This window comes from Felis catus, chromosome B2 (assembly GCF_018350175.1).
Source record: "Felis catus isolate Fca126 chromosome B2, F.catus_Fca126_mat1.0, whole genome shotgun sequence".
NCBI classification, from domain to species: domain Eukaryota; kingdom Metazoa; phylum Chordata; class Mammalia; order Carnivora; family Felidae; genus Felis; species Felis catus.
In genome coordinates this window covers 104,985,428-104,999,022 of record NC_058372.1, presented here as the reverse complement: position 1 = coordinate 104,999,022, position 13,595 = coordinate 104,985,428, and the positions used below count along the sequence as shown (strand labels likewise).

General features: G+C 37.3%; 1 protein-coding gene across 1 annotated transcript; it reads right to left on the bottom strand.

Annotated features, from left to right (window-relative positions):
* Positions 1 to 3,396: 3,396 nt before the first annotated feature.
* LOC111560602 (transmembrane protein 230-like) lies at positions 3,397 to 5,215 on the bottom strand. Its single transcript, XM_045057938.1, has one exon. It carries the CDS (start codon positions 4,559 to 4,561, stop codon positions 3,953 to 3,955), a length of 609 nt encoding a protein of 202 aa, XP_044913873.1. The 5' UTR covers positions 4,562 to 5,215; the 3' UTR covers positions 3,397 to 3,952.
* Between the last annotated feature and the right edge of the window lie 8,380 nt (positions 5,216 to 13,595).

Below are 13,595 nucleotides of genomic sequence, written 5' to 3'. Positions count from 1 at the left end.
AATGTTATGCAGATTGTTGTGTTAATCTTCAGATCAATTTTCTAGGTGTGCAAAATGATTTGGTGCTGTTCCAGCTGCATTTCAGAGATGAGAGAAGTAGAGAACTTCCATGCTGCTCTGCCATCTTGGCCCCTCACTTCTTAGTGCATACTTTTTAAAGTACTTTCCTAAGGCCTTTTCTTTAAAGTTTTATTTGTTTATTTATTTATTTATTTATTTATTTATTTATTTATTTATATACAGTGGGGGAGGGTCAGAATACACACACACACACACACACACACACATATATATATATATAGAGAGAGAGAGAGAGAGAGAGAGGGAAAGAGAGAGAGAGGATCCCAAGCAGATTTCATACTGTCAGTGCAGAACCCGAGGCAGGGTTCCATTTCATAAACCATGAGATCATGACCTGAGCTGAGAGAGTTGGACTCTCAGTCAACTAAGCCACCCAGGTGCCCTGCCTAAGGCCTTCTTAATTTAAAAAATTTTAGGTTATCAATGAGTGAAACTTGAAGTTTCAAAAATGCATGGGCTTAATTTATTCTTAGGGCTTCATACTTCCTTATATTTAAGTTAGGCAATAGTAGTTTCTCCATTTATTCTTTCGTCCAACAAACTTATCCAGTACTTACTACATTCTGGGTGCCATTCTTAGAACTGAGCAAAACAGACAAAAATCCCTATTTTCCTACAGCTAACCTACTAGGGGGGAAAGACAGACACCAAATAATAAATATAAAAAGTAAGGAAATTGTTTAGTATATTGGAAGGAGAGAAATGCTCTGGAAAATAAAACGGTAAATGTAGCAAACTGGTGATCCAAAGTGCAGGGAGGGGGCATTGGCAGGGTGCATTATTAAATAAGATAGGGTAGGCTCGTGAACATGTAGGGAGGTAGAAATGAATGAGATGTATAATAGAGTTTTTTTCTCGTATTTCTGCTGATTCCCTAACATTTTCCCCAGTTTAAACTATAATCAGGATCACTCATATATCTTTGACCTAGAGCTACCTATATCTTATTTGCACATCTAGTTACATTGACAATCCTTAGTCACACATCTTCCTCATGGGGCTCATGTGTGATCAACTTAAACCCATTTCAGGACCTCAGAATCACTGTGCTAAAAGTCAGAAGATTCTTGAAAAGCAGTTGACTCATGAGGATGTAGAATCCATAGTGAAACAGGCTACTTTCAAAAACATAAAAGAAGACCCCAGAACAAATTATGACACTGAGGCCCACTCTTGGAAGGGCAGAGTACAAGACCTTTTTCGAAAAGCTAGTAATAAAGCGATGTGCTTTGTTTCTAAATTAGGGACAATGTCCTGCTCTGACAATGCTCTCTGCAATACTTTTCTGTCTATAGATGGGTGTTGCTGAAGTCTTCTCTCTCCCAGCACCTCTTGTGCCTAATGACTTGGCTTGCTGACTCAGTTAACTGGGATTAGACAGCTGTCCATCACTGCTGGAAATCCAATCATTTCAAAAGAATGTCGTTCTAGAAAATTGGTCTAAACTTTGAACAACGAAAAGAAGAGCCAAACATGTATAATTTATACTTCAGCAAGAGTTGTTAGCTATGTGACCTGATTAACTACAATTTTAAAGTTCCAGCACACGCTATGCATACAATGTCTGGAATTAAAACAATGCTCAGATTTCTAATACCATCTTCTGCACTATGATTATACTCTAATGCTCCTCTTGTCCTTATTTGCCTGTTTCCTTTGTGATAAGGTCATCTGTGGGTTGAAGTTTACACTATCGACCTATGTGGATCTTTCGTTTCTAAATTGACATTCCTTGACTAACATTTCATAGATTAACTGTTCTCTATATTCAAAAGGTACTTTCTTCACATGACTGAGTCCCTTTTAATATTAATTATTCATACTGAAATTGTGGCGGACTTTTTACGAGTTACATTTCAATGGACTTTTCTGTGTATTCTGTGGCTTCTAATAAGAGGGAGGATTATGAAGATGCTATCAAAGCCCCCCAGAATTACAGCTCATATTTCCCTGTTTATTTAGGACAATCTCAAACTAATATTTAGAAATGTATCATTTCTTCCATTTGTTATGTGCCTGGGTACATAATATAGTACCAATGAAAGACTTCTAAACTCTTTTTTTTTTTAACTTGGGTATGTTTTGTGTATCCTGAAGTTAGCACTCTTGAGAGTATCTTTCTTCTCCTTTATGAAGTGCCAATATTCTTTGTCCAGAAAATACACTCTTTTATCTTCCGTAAATCTCAGTCTATACAGGCACACCTCACTTTATTGTGCTTTGCAGATATTGCTTGTTTTACACACTGAAGGTTTGTGGCAACCTTGCATCAAACAAGTCTATTGGCACCATTTCTTCACCAACATTTGCTCACTTCACACCTATTCTCACCATATTTCAAACTTTTTCATTATCATATCAGTGATTACGACTCACTGAAAGCTCAGGTGATGATTAGCATTTTTTAGCAACAAAGTATTTTTTAAGTGTTTACATTTTCTAGATGTGATGCTTTGCACACTTAATGGCCTACAGTATAGTTTAAACATAACTGTTATGTGCACTGGGAACCCCCAAAATTCATTTGACTCACTTTATTGCAGTATTTGCTTCATTGAGGTGGTCTGGGACAAAATGAACCCATGGTATCGCCAACGTATGCCTGTGTTCTTTATCTACAACACTTCAGAAAGTATTTCTTTTTATAGGATGATATCCTTTATTCTAAAACATACTACTGCTAACTCAGTTGTCTTTAATCTGGGACCGTCGCCTTAGCTGCAGACATATCCCCACGTTCAGTCCTTTTCTATAGGTCCTTTATTTACCTTCTCTATGAGTGCCAGGTTTACCATGAAGTTGATGATACTTAATATAGGCCCTTTGTTATGCCCTGCACTTAATTTCTAATTCATATTTTTGAATTCTCTTTTCTTAAGAGAGCCCTTCAAATTGCATAAGCCTTAGGTGACACAAATCCTTGATCTGCCCTATTCCTACATAGGACTCAAGAGGAAAAGGTTCATATAGAAAGCAACCCAGTGCCCTGATTTAAACCAAGATTACAGATTAGCAGTCTCATTCTCTTGGGTGGCCAACTTTCCTAGGTTAGCCTGAAGTGGATGGAAGCACTTCACCTATGGCTTTAGTTAATTTCATGTGCCGTCTTCTATAAAACCCTATTTGACAGTGAGGAATTAACACTTTGGGGAACACTTATGTGCCATGTTGATATAAATACTATATTTGGCCCATACGGACACCCAGAGCAGTAGGAATTATGGTCCCAAACTCTGAGTATTAAGATAATTTGTCCAAGGTCATACAGTTAAAAACGTTGGCATCTGGGATTTAAAACCACTTCTGACTCTAAAGTTGCACACAACACAACTGTATTGCTCTTTATTTTTCCTAAGTTGATACTTGGTTTTACCAAGGTATCCATAGGTTACAGAGGTGGAGATAAGCATGGGGGATAAAATACTCAGAAATTTTCCAAGTAAATTACTTAGTAATATGAAATCAGACATACTGCATTTTTCCATTTGCCACAAGATAAAATTACCAATGAGGACTGCTTAAAAGAAACGTTCGGCTCTAAATAGGGTGGTGGCAACATTTTGCCCTACAAAATAACTTTTCACTTCCCCATACAATTACCATTGCTGTTCTTCCACTATACATGTGGAAAAATTTGTCGGGAGTTTTAGCCAGGGCCAGGAACATAAAAATGGAGCATTTCCCAGCTTCCTACTTGGCTAATTGTAAACATTTTGGGGACGAATTGATAAAATCTGGCCATAGTTTTGCTAAGTATCTACAAAGCTTCAGAATTCCTTAATCCTTAGGCATAGAGTTCCACAGCCTTTGCCAAACGCCTTAAAGCTCCGCTCAGCCCCATCTGTGACTCTTCTCCTGGCTGTAGGGGGCGCTAGTCATCACAGTCCGGAAGGTCACTGTAGGAGCAGCCCTGGCAGCCTCGGTGCGCTCTGTAAGCGATGAGCAAGTGGTAAAACCCAGGCAGAAACACCAGGATGCCAACAATCAGAACGGCAACAGCCCGGTTGGCGCCCACTTTGCTGATGTAGCCTACCAGCAGGAGGCAACCCGTGACAACGAGAAAGGCGCCAATCAAAAACTGCGCGGTGGCACAGGCAATGGCCTTATAAGGAATCCTCGTAGAGTTTTTCTTAAACTTCACTAAGTGAGATCTCACTGGACATCTTTTCGACTTAAAGCTAGCTTCAGTAGGCGAAGTTTCCTTCTGACGGTTAATGTGCCCAGTGTCAGTGCTGGAGAGCTTTGAGTATTTCACTTTGCTGCTGGGGATCCCAGCAGCCACGTTGGTGCGAGTGGGAAGCATAACCGCAGGGGGCGTGCGGAGCTGTCCTGCTGCCACACAGTGAGCAGGGGCGTCAGGACCCACGCGCCCACCCAACGGCTGCCTGGACCCGCGTAGAGGCTCGCCTCGGCATCTCATACACCTAACTCCTGTTTCTACAAGACCGCTGCGTTTGTGATCGAATTCCTCTTTCATCATGCAAAGTTGCGATTACGTTGATAGTCTGATGTTATATGGGCTCTGTGATTTTCTTAGGGCAGTTCTAGTAAACTCCCAGATTCCTTTGACACTGCAACTGTTTAGATTGAGCAGATTAGTTTACATTCATTAGATTTCATTCAGTCACTTTCATAGAATTTCCATTTTCTCTAAGTGTTCGTAAGCACATCCCGCGTTTGCCTCTCTTGCGTCGGTCTAACATGCAGCATACTTGGTTAATCTGATCAGCCTCTGAGGGCCAATTAGGGGAGAGGAGAGATGTGAAAGTTGGAATCAAACCCGGCTGAAATCCTGGCTCTGCCTTTTATTAACTGTGTAAGCTTAGTCATAGTGCATATCCAAGGACCTAGTTCCTTCTGTAAAAGGGGAATTGTGACATGCAGTGCAGATTATTGTGAGTACTTACTGAATGAAGGATGCAGACTGCCTTCCTCCACAGAGGAAGTCCTATCTCCACAGAATTCAAGTCCTGACATGATCAAGGGCAAGGCGTGTCCAAAGACTTTAAGACATCTCACTCCTGAGTTTTGGCTGATTTTGTAGATGACAGCTTTCCTGCATCTCATGTTGCCTGATTGAATTGGCTGCCTTGTAGGAGGGTATGACCTCTGGAATGGTAGGACTTATTTAGAAGTGGTGTGGTCTTCTGATAGGCTGTTGCGGACGGGGTTCCTTCTCCGTGAGGGGTTGAATTGGAGACCTCTAAATTCTCTCTCAGCTTCTGGAATTTGTACCCGAGCTGCAGCCTCTGCTTAAACCTTTTTTTTTTTTAATCAAACAATTGTAGTATTTCTCCCACTTCTGTGTTCTATGCCTACCTTTACTAACCTATGCCTTCTTACTAGTTTATAATTCATCTTAAAATTTATCACCTACTACATCCATTATCCTATTTAATTCATTTTAACCCCACTCCTTGGAATGTGCATTTTAAATTCTACCAGTGAGTTTTATTTGTTTAAGCGGATTCTTTTACATTTGGGATTACCTCATTACCCAAACTAGAATATAAAACTTCCCTATGGAAGCAATGATATATCTTCAACATCCTCTCAACCATAGAGAGCTTAGCATTGAACATTTTGCTTTTTGTAAACCCAGTGTGTGTTGGTTAAATTTACTACAAATAGAATATACAGTAGCTAAGGTAGTTCTTCCTATAACTATTTAAATTATAATCTTACCTTTATTTACATGGCATTTTATAATGTACAATCTCTTCTCTCTAACGTGTCTCAGAAATACAAAGTTTGATTTGCATTTTTGACCCCCAGGTCACACAGCTAGTTAATATCAAAGAATGGATTATATGTAGACAATCACCTTACTAGAGGCAAGTCATTTATAATGGAGTTGAGATTTGACTTCATTCCAGCTTGTGTTATATATCTATGATCAAATTTCGTATGAACTAGATGACAGAAACATGTCTCAAACATGTCAGTTATGGGTTGTAGAGACCAGGCCTATGCATTATAAAAGAGAAGAGCAGTCGTGAGAGATCTGTTTGAGAAAAGAGACTTAGGCTGAGGCAGAAGAAAGCAGTCTTTTTCCAAATGGCCAATGTTAGGGATACTACCCGACTTCAGTGGGATTTTATTGGCGCAACGGAGACTTGTACCTGAGTTTGTGATTGTGCTCTTGGGAAACAAGAGGAAAAGATACTAACACAAGGCATAAAATGTAGAACAATACTGGCCTTCCAGAGTAGAGGAGGAGCTGATAATTCATTGCAGAAATGAATTTTAGTGGCTCAACATTAATATATTACTTTATTATATTTATCAACTGGCATGGTCCACATCGTGTTACTATTTGCTTAAATAATGCAGTTAGTTTATTTTATTTATATGTAAGTAATCAATTTTTAAGTTTAAAACTATAAGCAGAAGTAATCTCAGTACTCATTTAAAATAGCTTAGAGTCCAGGCTTTCCCTGAGATTATTTGACCATTTAGCCAATTGTTAGTTAGGATAATTGAAGGAAGAACTGACCTTTGTAGACTTAACCCAGGAACTACCTCACACTTCCCTAATTTCAAAGTGGCAGAGATATAGTAAAATTATTCAGATACCTGAAGGCTCTCAACAGAGTATACTTTATCTGAGCAAAACTCACTTGCTTTTCTCCCATCTGTACCCATCACTAAAACGTACAATTATTGGCAGCTAAAAGCAACAAAATCATGTTTTACTATAGTGTCCCCCCTCCCCTTAGCATATATAAAAGGTACATTAGAGGCAACTAAAATATTTTAAAAGAACTATGCTTTACCCTGTGTCAATAATGTGTGTGTGCATGTGTGTGTGTTACTCTAATTCACATGATAATACACTGATAAGTCCATTTGCCTTATCTCTTTCTAAGGACAATTGGAGATTGGAAAAATCATATGACTATCACAGAATTAGAGATTTGACAACTCTTTTTAAAAAGAAAAGATTAAAATCTTCCTATTAAATTTATCTGGGATATTAATAAAGGACTTTACATTCAGGGCAGCAGAAAATCACCTACAACATTTGGGCATTAGAGTTACACAAATATATAAAATGATATAGGTGCTTTTTTGGTTCTTTGATTTTTTGCCCTGCATCTGCTTCTTTTTTTCTTTCTTTAAATGTTTATTTATTTGGGAGAGAGAGAGAGAGAGAGAGAGAGAGAGAGAGAGAGAGAGAGACCAAGTGCGATAGGGGGAGGGGCACAGAGAGGGAGACACAGAATTGGAAGCAGGTTCCAGGCTCTGAGCTGTCAGCACAGAGCCTGACGTGGTGCCCGAACTCATGAACCATGAGATCATGACCTGAGCTGATTGGATACTTCACTGACTGAGCCACCCAGGCGCCCCACGTTTGCTTCCTTTAAACTTTGAATTAAATCTTAGGCATGTATTTCCCCTTGACTTGATGGTGTAAACTTGGGACTTAGCTATTTGGAGGTGACAGATTTCCTATTTCTTAACTTACAAACTATTTTTAAACTCCTGTGTCTCTATTTAACAAGATAGTAAAAACATACAAATATGGGACTAATAGAAAGACTGTTTCCATAGCATCATTTCATGAACATAGTCCCTCAAGTTATAGTTCCCTCTGTCCCTGTAGAATGTGTCACAATGGTTCTCTTTTTTCCTTTGAAAACCAAGTAACATATCTGTCAGCCATTTATGTTTACCATCATTCCAAAGGCCTTGAATACCAGCATCTGTCTTTGTTTCCTTATAACCTTTTTTTTTTTTGCTTCCCTTTTATTGTAATAGCTCCTTAATAGCTTACCATTACCATACAATAGCTACTTTGGTTATTTCTTACCCGTGGAAAAACTTAAATTAAATGACCATATTACTGAATCATCTGAATTGGATTTGTTTTGGTTATTCATCCATGTATAATTCTGTTAGATTAGTAGAATTAAGCTGTTGGCAATAGTTATCCTCCTTTGCCTCACTCAGCATACATCACACACACACACACACACACACACACACACACATTAGTGAACCTACTACAGGCTACAATACAAATTGTTCTGCAGAGAATGAGATCAGAAAGAGTTAACAGATTTTTCTTTGTCCAAGATTTTTCAGAAATTGTTTATTAAGATACTTGCCATTTAGGAATATTGTAATGATAAATGATTTTGTACATCTGTAATTATTTGGATTTAAAATATTTTAACACTACTCTTCATTCATATACACATATAGTCTTCATAGTTTGCTGTTCATTTGGAAATCCATTTATAATTTAAAAAATAATAGTGACAATATTAGTATTTTCTTCTCATTAAAAAAATTAGTTGTACTACCTGACAGGCTTATGTGTTTATTCAGTCCTGGTTTTATTAGAAGTTTATTCACTAGTGTTTGCTTCCTTTTACCCTAGAGTCCTTAGGTGATTTTCCTGGGACCTGTCCTCAAATCTACCTTTTCTCTTGGTTATCTATCCTTTACTGTGTGCATACTGATCTCTGGCCACAATGAACTCTTTGGTGATTCACAAAAGTAACAAGCTCTCCTCATCTTGTAAGCTTTTATAATTCCTACTTTTTCTCCCCGGAATAATGTCTCTCCCTTGTCTGCGTAGTTACTTTTATTTCTCCTTCAACCATTAGCTCATCAAATATTTGGTTCATGTCTACTATGTATCAGGCACTGTGGTATAATAGTCAATAGTCGAAATTCCTTTTCTCATAGACTGTTTAGTCTCGGCATGAATGTGGAGGGAGGAGAGTTGCCAAATAAAAAACACAAGTACATATAAAACTATGGACTGCACTAAATGTAATATAAAAAGGTAAATGAAACAATAACACTGTAACTGGGTGACTGTAATAAATCAGAGAAAATTTCTTGCAGAGAATACAGACCTGGGTGAAAGGCGTATTGGTCAGAAGGAGTGTGGTACCGTAGAAATTGACAGGAGACGAAGTGGCTGTAGAACAGAGAATGAAAAGGACCGCAGTGTAGAAGGAGCCTGCAGTCAGACCTGGGTCAGCCACACACATAAGCCAGACCAATGGTCAGTTATTTTAGGCCATAGCAGGTCCTGAGTTGAAGGAGATGTAGCACTGTGAATCCATTCCGTAACAAAGAGTGACTTTTAATGGATGCAAATTTAAAAATCGGCCATGATGTCAAAGGAATCTGAGATGGGATTGAGCTTGACAAATTAATCTATTAGAGATGTGTGACATAACACCACTGAGTGGGATGGGGAAAAAGGCTCTGATCTAAATAACTTTAGAAGCCAATATTTTGTCTAAGTACTGTAAGACTAAAGACAAAAAGAATGCCAAAAAAAAATTGTACTCCAGTTGGTAAATTTTTTCTCATAGATGTATGATATAATAATTCTTAAACTATTTTATGTGTATACTAGAATTGAACAAATAAGCAAGTGAATTATAGGTATGGGTTTCTTACTCTGAGAAAAAGAAGAAATATTGGAACTCTTTGTACTATCTTTGAAAAATTTCTGTAGGTGTCTTATTTAAAAACAAAAAGTTTACTGGGGCACCTGGATGGCTCAGTCGGTTAAGTGTCTGACTTTGGCTCAGGTCGTGATCTCACAATTCTTGAGTCTGAGCCCCGCGTTGGGCTCTGTGCTGACAGTTCAGCCTGGAGCCTGGAGGCTGCTTCAGATTCTGTGTCTCCCTCTCTCTCTGCCCCTCCTTCGTTCATTCTCTGTCTCTCTTTCTCTCAGAAATGAAATAAACATTAAAGTTTTTTTCAATAAAAAGTTTATTGACATCTGTGGATAACAGGCTATCTATAACAACATTGTAATCATCAACAACTGAACTTGGTCTGAACGATGGTAACTAAAGCTCATGTTCTTTAACTTGTAAGTTGTGCTACTGGACTAAATTTCCTTTCCTCTGACATCCAGAATGTGTATTTTCCAGGGGAAAGGGTATTCCTACACCTAACAACAACAGAAAGCAGGCCCTCTAAAGAGAAAAACAAAACCAAACAAAGCCAGAAATCCTAAGAGACATCACCTACTTTAAGCATAGAAACAATTTTCTTTAACATTAATTAAATGTTAAAGAATGAGGATGAAACAAACAAGAAAGCCCAATGAAGTAATTGGGAGCTTGAACTGAGGAAGAATCAAATGCCTATCACATCTTCCTAAACACAAGAATAGGATATATTTGCACAATTACCAGGTTTTTAAAGCTATAATGTAAATTAGTATTATAATCTCCCTAATATTTCTATAATTCCTCTCTATTCTTATTACCACTCTGTCATAATATCTGTCAGTTACTATATTACAGTTTATTCACGTAAGTATCTGAACTTGTTAGCATGATTCTGCTTTATTTAACAAAAGCTACAGGAATATGGCTGACTTAAAGAAAAATTATTACCTCAGGCTTGGCTACCATTACTGAGTTTTTTACTATATTTATACTCTTCTATTTTCTTTCAACCAAAGATTCTCAAACATTATATAACCCCTTATGCTTTAAAAAACATGATAAACAGAAAATAAATGTTACTTGACTATACAACCACATAGAAATAAAAATTCACTCAGACTGAAAAAAATTAAAATAAAAAGTTTATTTAAGAAACAAAGCAAGTGAACAAAGGAAAAAAGAGACAAATGATAAAACAGACTCTTACCTGTAGGAAACAAACTGATGGTTACCAGAGGGGAGGTTGGTGGGGAAAGGGGGAAAATAGGCGAAGAGAATTAAAGAGTACACTTATTTGAACACTGAGTAATGTGTAGAATTATTGAAACACTATATTGTACACCTGCAACTAATATAACACTATACATTAATTATACTGGAATTTAAAAGATAATTAATTTTAAAAATTCCCATAAAGAAAAACAGAGTGTGCTGATTATGATAAGCACTGAGTAATGTATAGAATTGTTTTGTTTTGCTTCTGGAATTATTATTTTTTAAAGTTTATTTATTTTGAGACAGAGAGAGAGAGAGAGGGAGTGTGTGTGTGTGTGTGTGTGTGTGTGTGTGTTTGTGTGTGCAGGAGGGGCAGAGAGAGGGAGAGAGACAGAATCCCAAGCAGGCTCTGCACTGTCAGCATGGAGCTCTATGCCAGGCTCGAACTCATGAACCCTGAGGCACACAAGGGGGGAGGGACAGAGAGAGAAGGAGAATCCCAAGCAGGGTCCATGCTGTCAGTGCAGAGCTTGACTTGGGGCTCGAACCCATGAAACTGGGAGATCATGACCTGAGCTGAAATCAAGAGTCAGACACTTAATCGACTGAGCCACCTAGGCACCCCTTGTTTTTGGAATTATTGCATCACTGTATTGTACGCCTGAATCTAACACTGTATGTTAAAATAAAAAAGTATTCACGATAAAAAATAACAAAATAAAAATAAGTAAAAATAAAAAGCTTAAAAATAGATCTTGATAACTAGCTAGGATGAATTCTCCAGCTTTGTTCTTCTTGTTGGCTATTCTATAATATTTATAATTTTTATTTGGAAATAGTTTAATACTCACAAAAAGGTGCAAAAAAAATACAAAGAATTCTGGTGCTCCCTGCAACAAGTTTCCCCAATGATGATGATATCTTACCTAACCATAGTACATAATCAAAAGAGGAAGTTGATATTAGTATAATACTATTAACTCAAATGCAGACATTATTTGAATTTTACCAGTTTTTACACATACTCATTTTGAGGAGAGTGAGGTGACTATAATTCTATGAAACTTTATCATATGTAGATTAATTTAACCATCAGCACAATCAAGATATAAAACTGTCCCATTGCCACAAAGTAACTTTTTTGTGTTGCCTCTTAGTATTCACATCCACCTCCCAACTTTTAACACCTGGATAAGACTGGTCTGTTCTTTATCATTATAATTTCATCATTTTAAGAAAGTCATAAAAATAGAATCCTAATGTGTGTAATCTTTTGAATTTGGCTTTCTTCACTTCGTATAATAACTTTGAAATCCATCCAAGTTATTGTGCTTTGTTCATGCTTTTTTATTCCTGAGTGGAATTCCATTGTATGGATATATTATGTTATTTTTTTAATCTATTCACCTGTTTAAGGACATTTGGGATACATCCAGTTTGGCTTTTCTTTCATCTCTCTCTCTTTTTAAATATATATTTATTTATTTTGAGAAAGAGAGACCCCACACGAGAGAGACAGGGGCAGAGAAAGGGAGAGAGAGAATCCCAAGCAAGCTCTGTGCTGTCGGCATGGAGCCCAATGCTGGGCTTGAAGCCATGAACTGTTAGATTGTGACCTGAGCTGAAATCAAGAGTCAGACACTCAACTAACTGAGCCACACAAGTGCCCCTCTTTTCATCTCTTAACAAGGTCTTTTGTAGTGCAAAAGCGTGTGTGTGTGTGTGTGTGTGTGTGTGTGTGTGTGTGTGTGTTTTAATTTTGCTAAGTTTAATTTAGCATACCTTTCTTTTATGGATCATGGCTTTGGTGTCATGTCTAAAAACTCTTTGCATACATTTAGGTAGTGAATATTTTTTCCTATGCTTTCTTCTAAAAGTATTATAGGTGTATGTTTTATATTTAGATCCACTATGCATTTTGGGTTTTTTTTTGGGGGGGGGAGGGAGGAGTGGATTGTTAGATTTAGGTGTCATTGTTTTTGTTCATGAATGCCCAATTATTACCATGCCATCTGTTGGAAAAATCTATCCTTCTTCCATGGAATTGCTTTTGTGCCTTTGTCAAAATTCAGCTGTGTACTTACGTAGCTCTCTCTATGGAATCTCTATTCTGTTCCACTTGTCTTTGTGTCTATTCTTTTGCCAATACCATGCTGTCCTGATTAGCTGTTGCTATACAGTAAGTTTGAAATGGAGACTTTGCTTTTGTTTGGCTACAAAGAATCCTATTTGGATTTTTGGTGGGAGAAACCTATAGTTTAATTTGGCGAGAACGGACATCATTGATGAGTCTTACTATCAATAAAAATGGTGTGTCGCCCATTTAATTTGGTTTTCTTTTGTTTCTGTCATTATAATTTTTGAGTCATCAGCATGTAGACCCTGTACACATTTTGTTAGACGTGCACCTAAATATTTTCTTCTTTGGGAGTAATTATATATGGCATTATGTTTTTAATTTGTTTTCAATTTTTCATTATCAGCCTATAAAAATATGATTGATTTTGCTGTCTTGGTAACTTTCGTTTTGCAACTTGGCTAAACTCCTTTATTAGTTCTGGTAGGTTTTTTTTTGGTTAATATTTTATGATTGGTTAATATCTTATGATTTTCTACACAAACCATCATGCCATTTGCAAATGAGTATGATTTTGTTTCTGAATTTCCTATGCCTTTTATTTCTTTTCCTCGCTTCATTGTACTTGGTAGGCTTTTCAGCACTATTTTGAGTGGGAGTGGTGAGAATGGACTTACATCTCCAGTTATTATTACAGTGATTGGTGACGTGTATTTGGATGTTTATCCCATGTGTCAGAGGTAATCAGCACGATGCCAACCTACTGACTTCTTTGGTTTGGTTTCAGAACC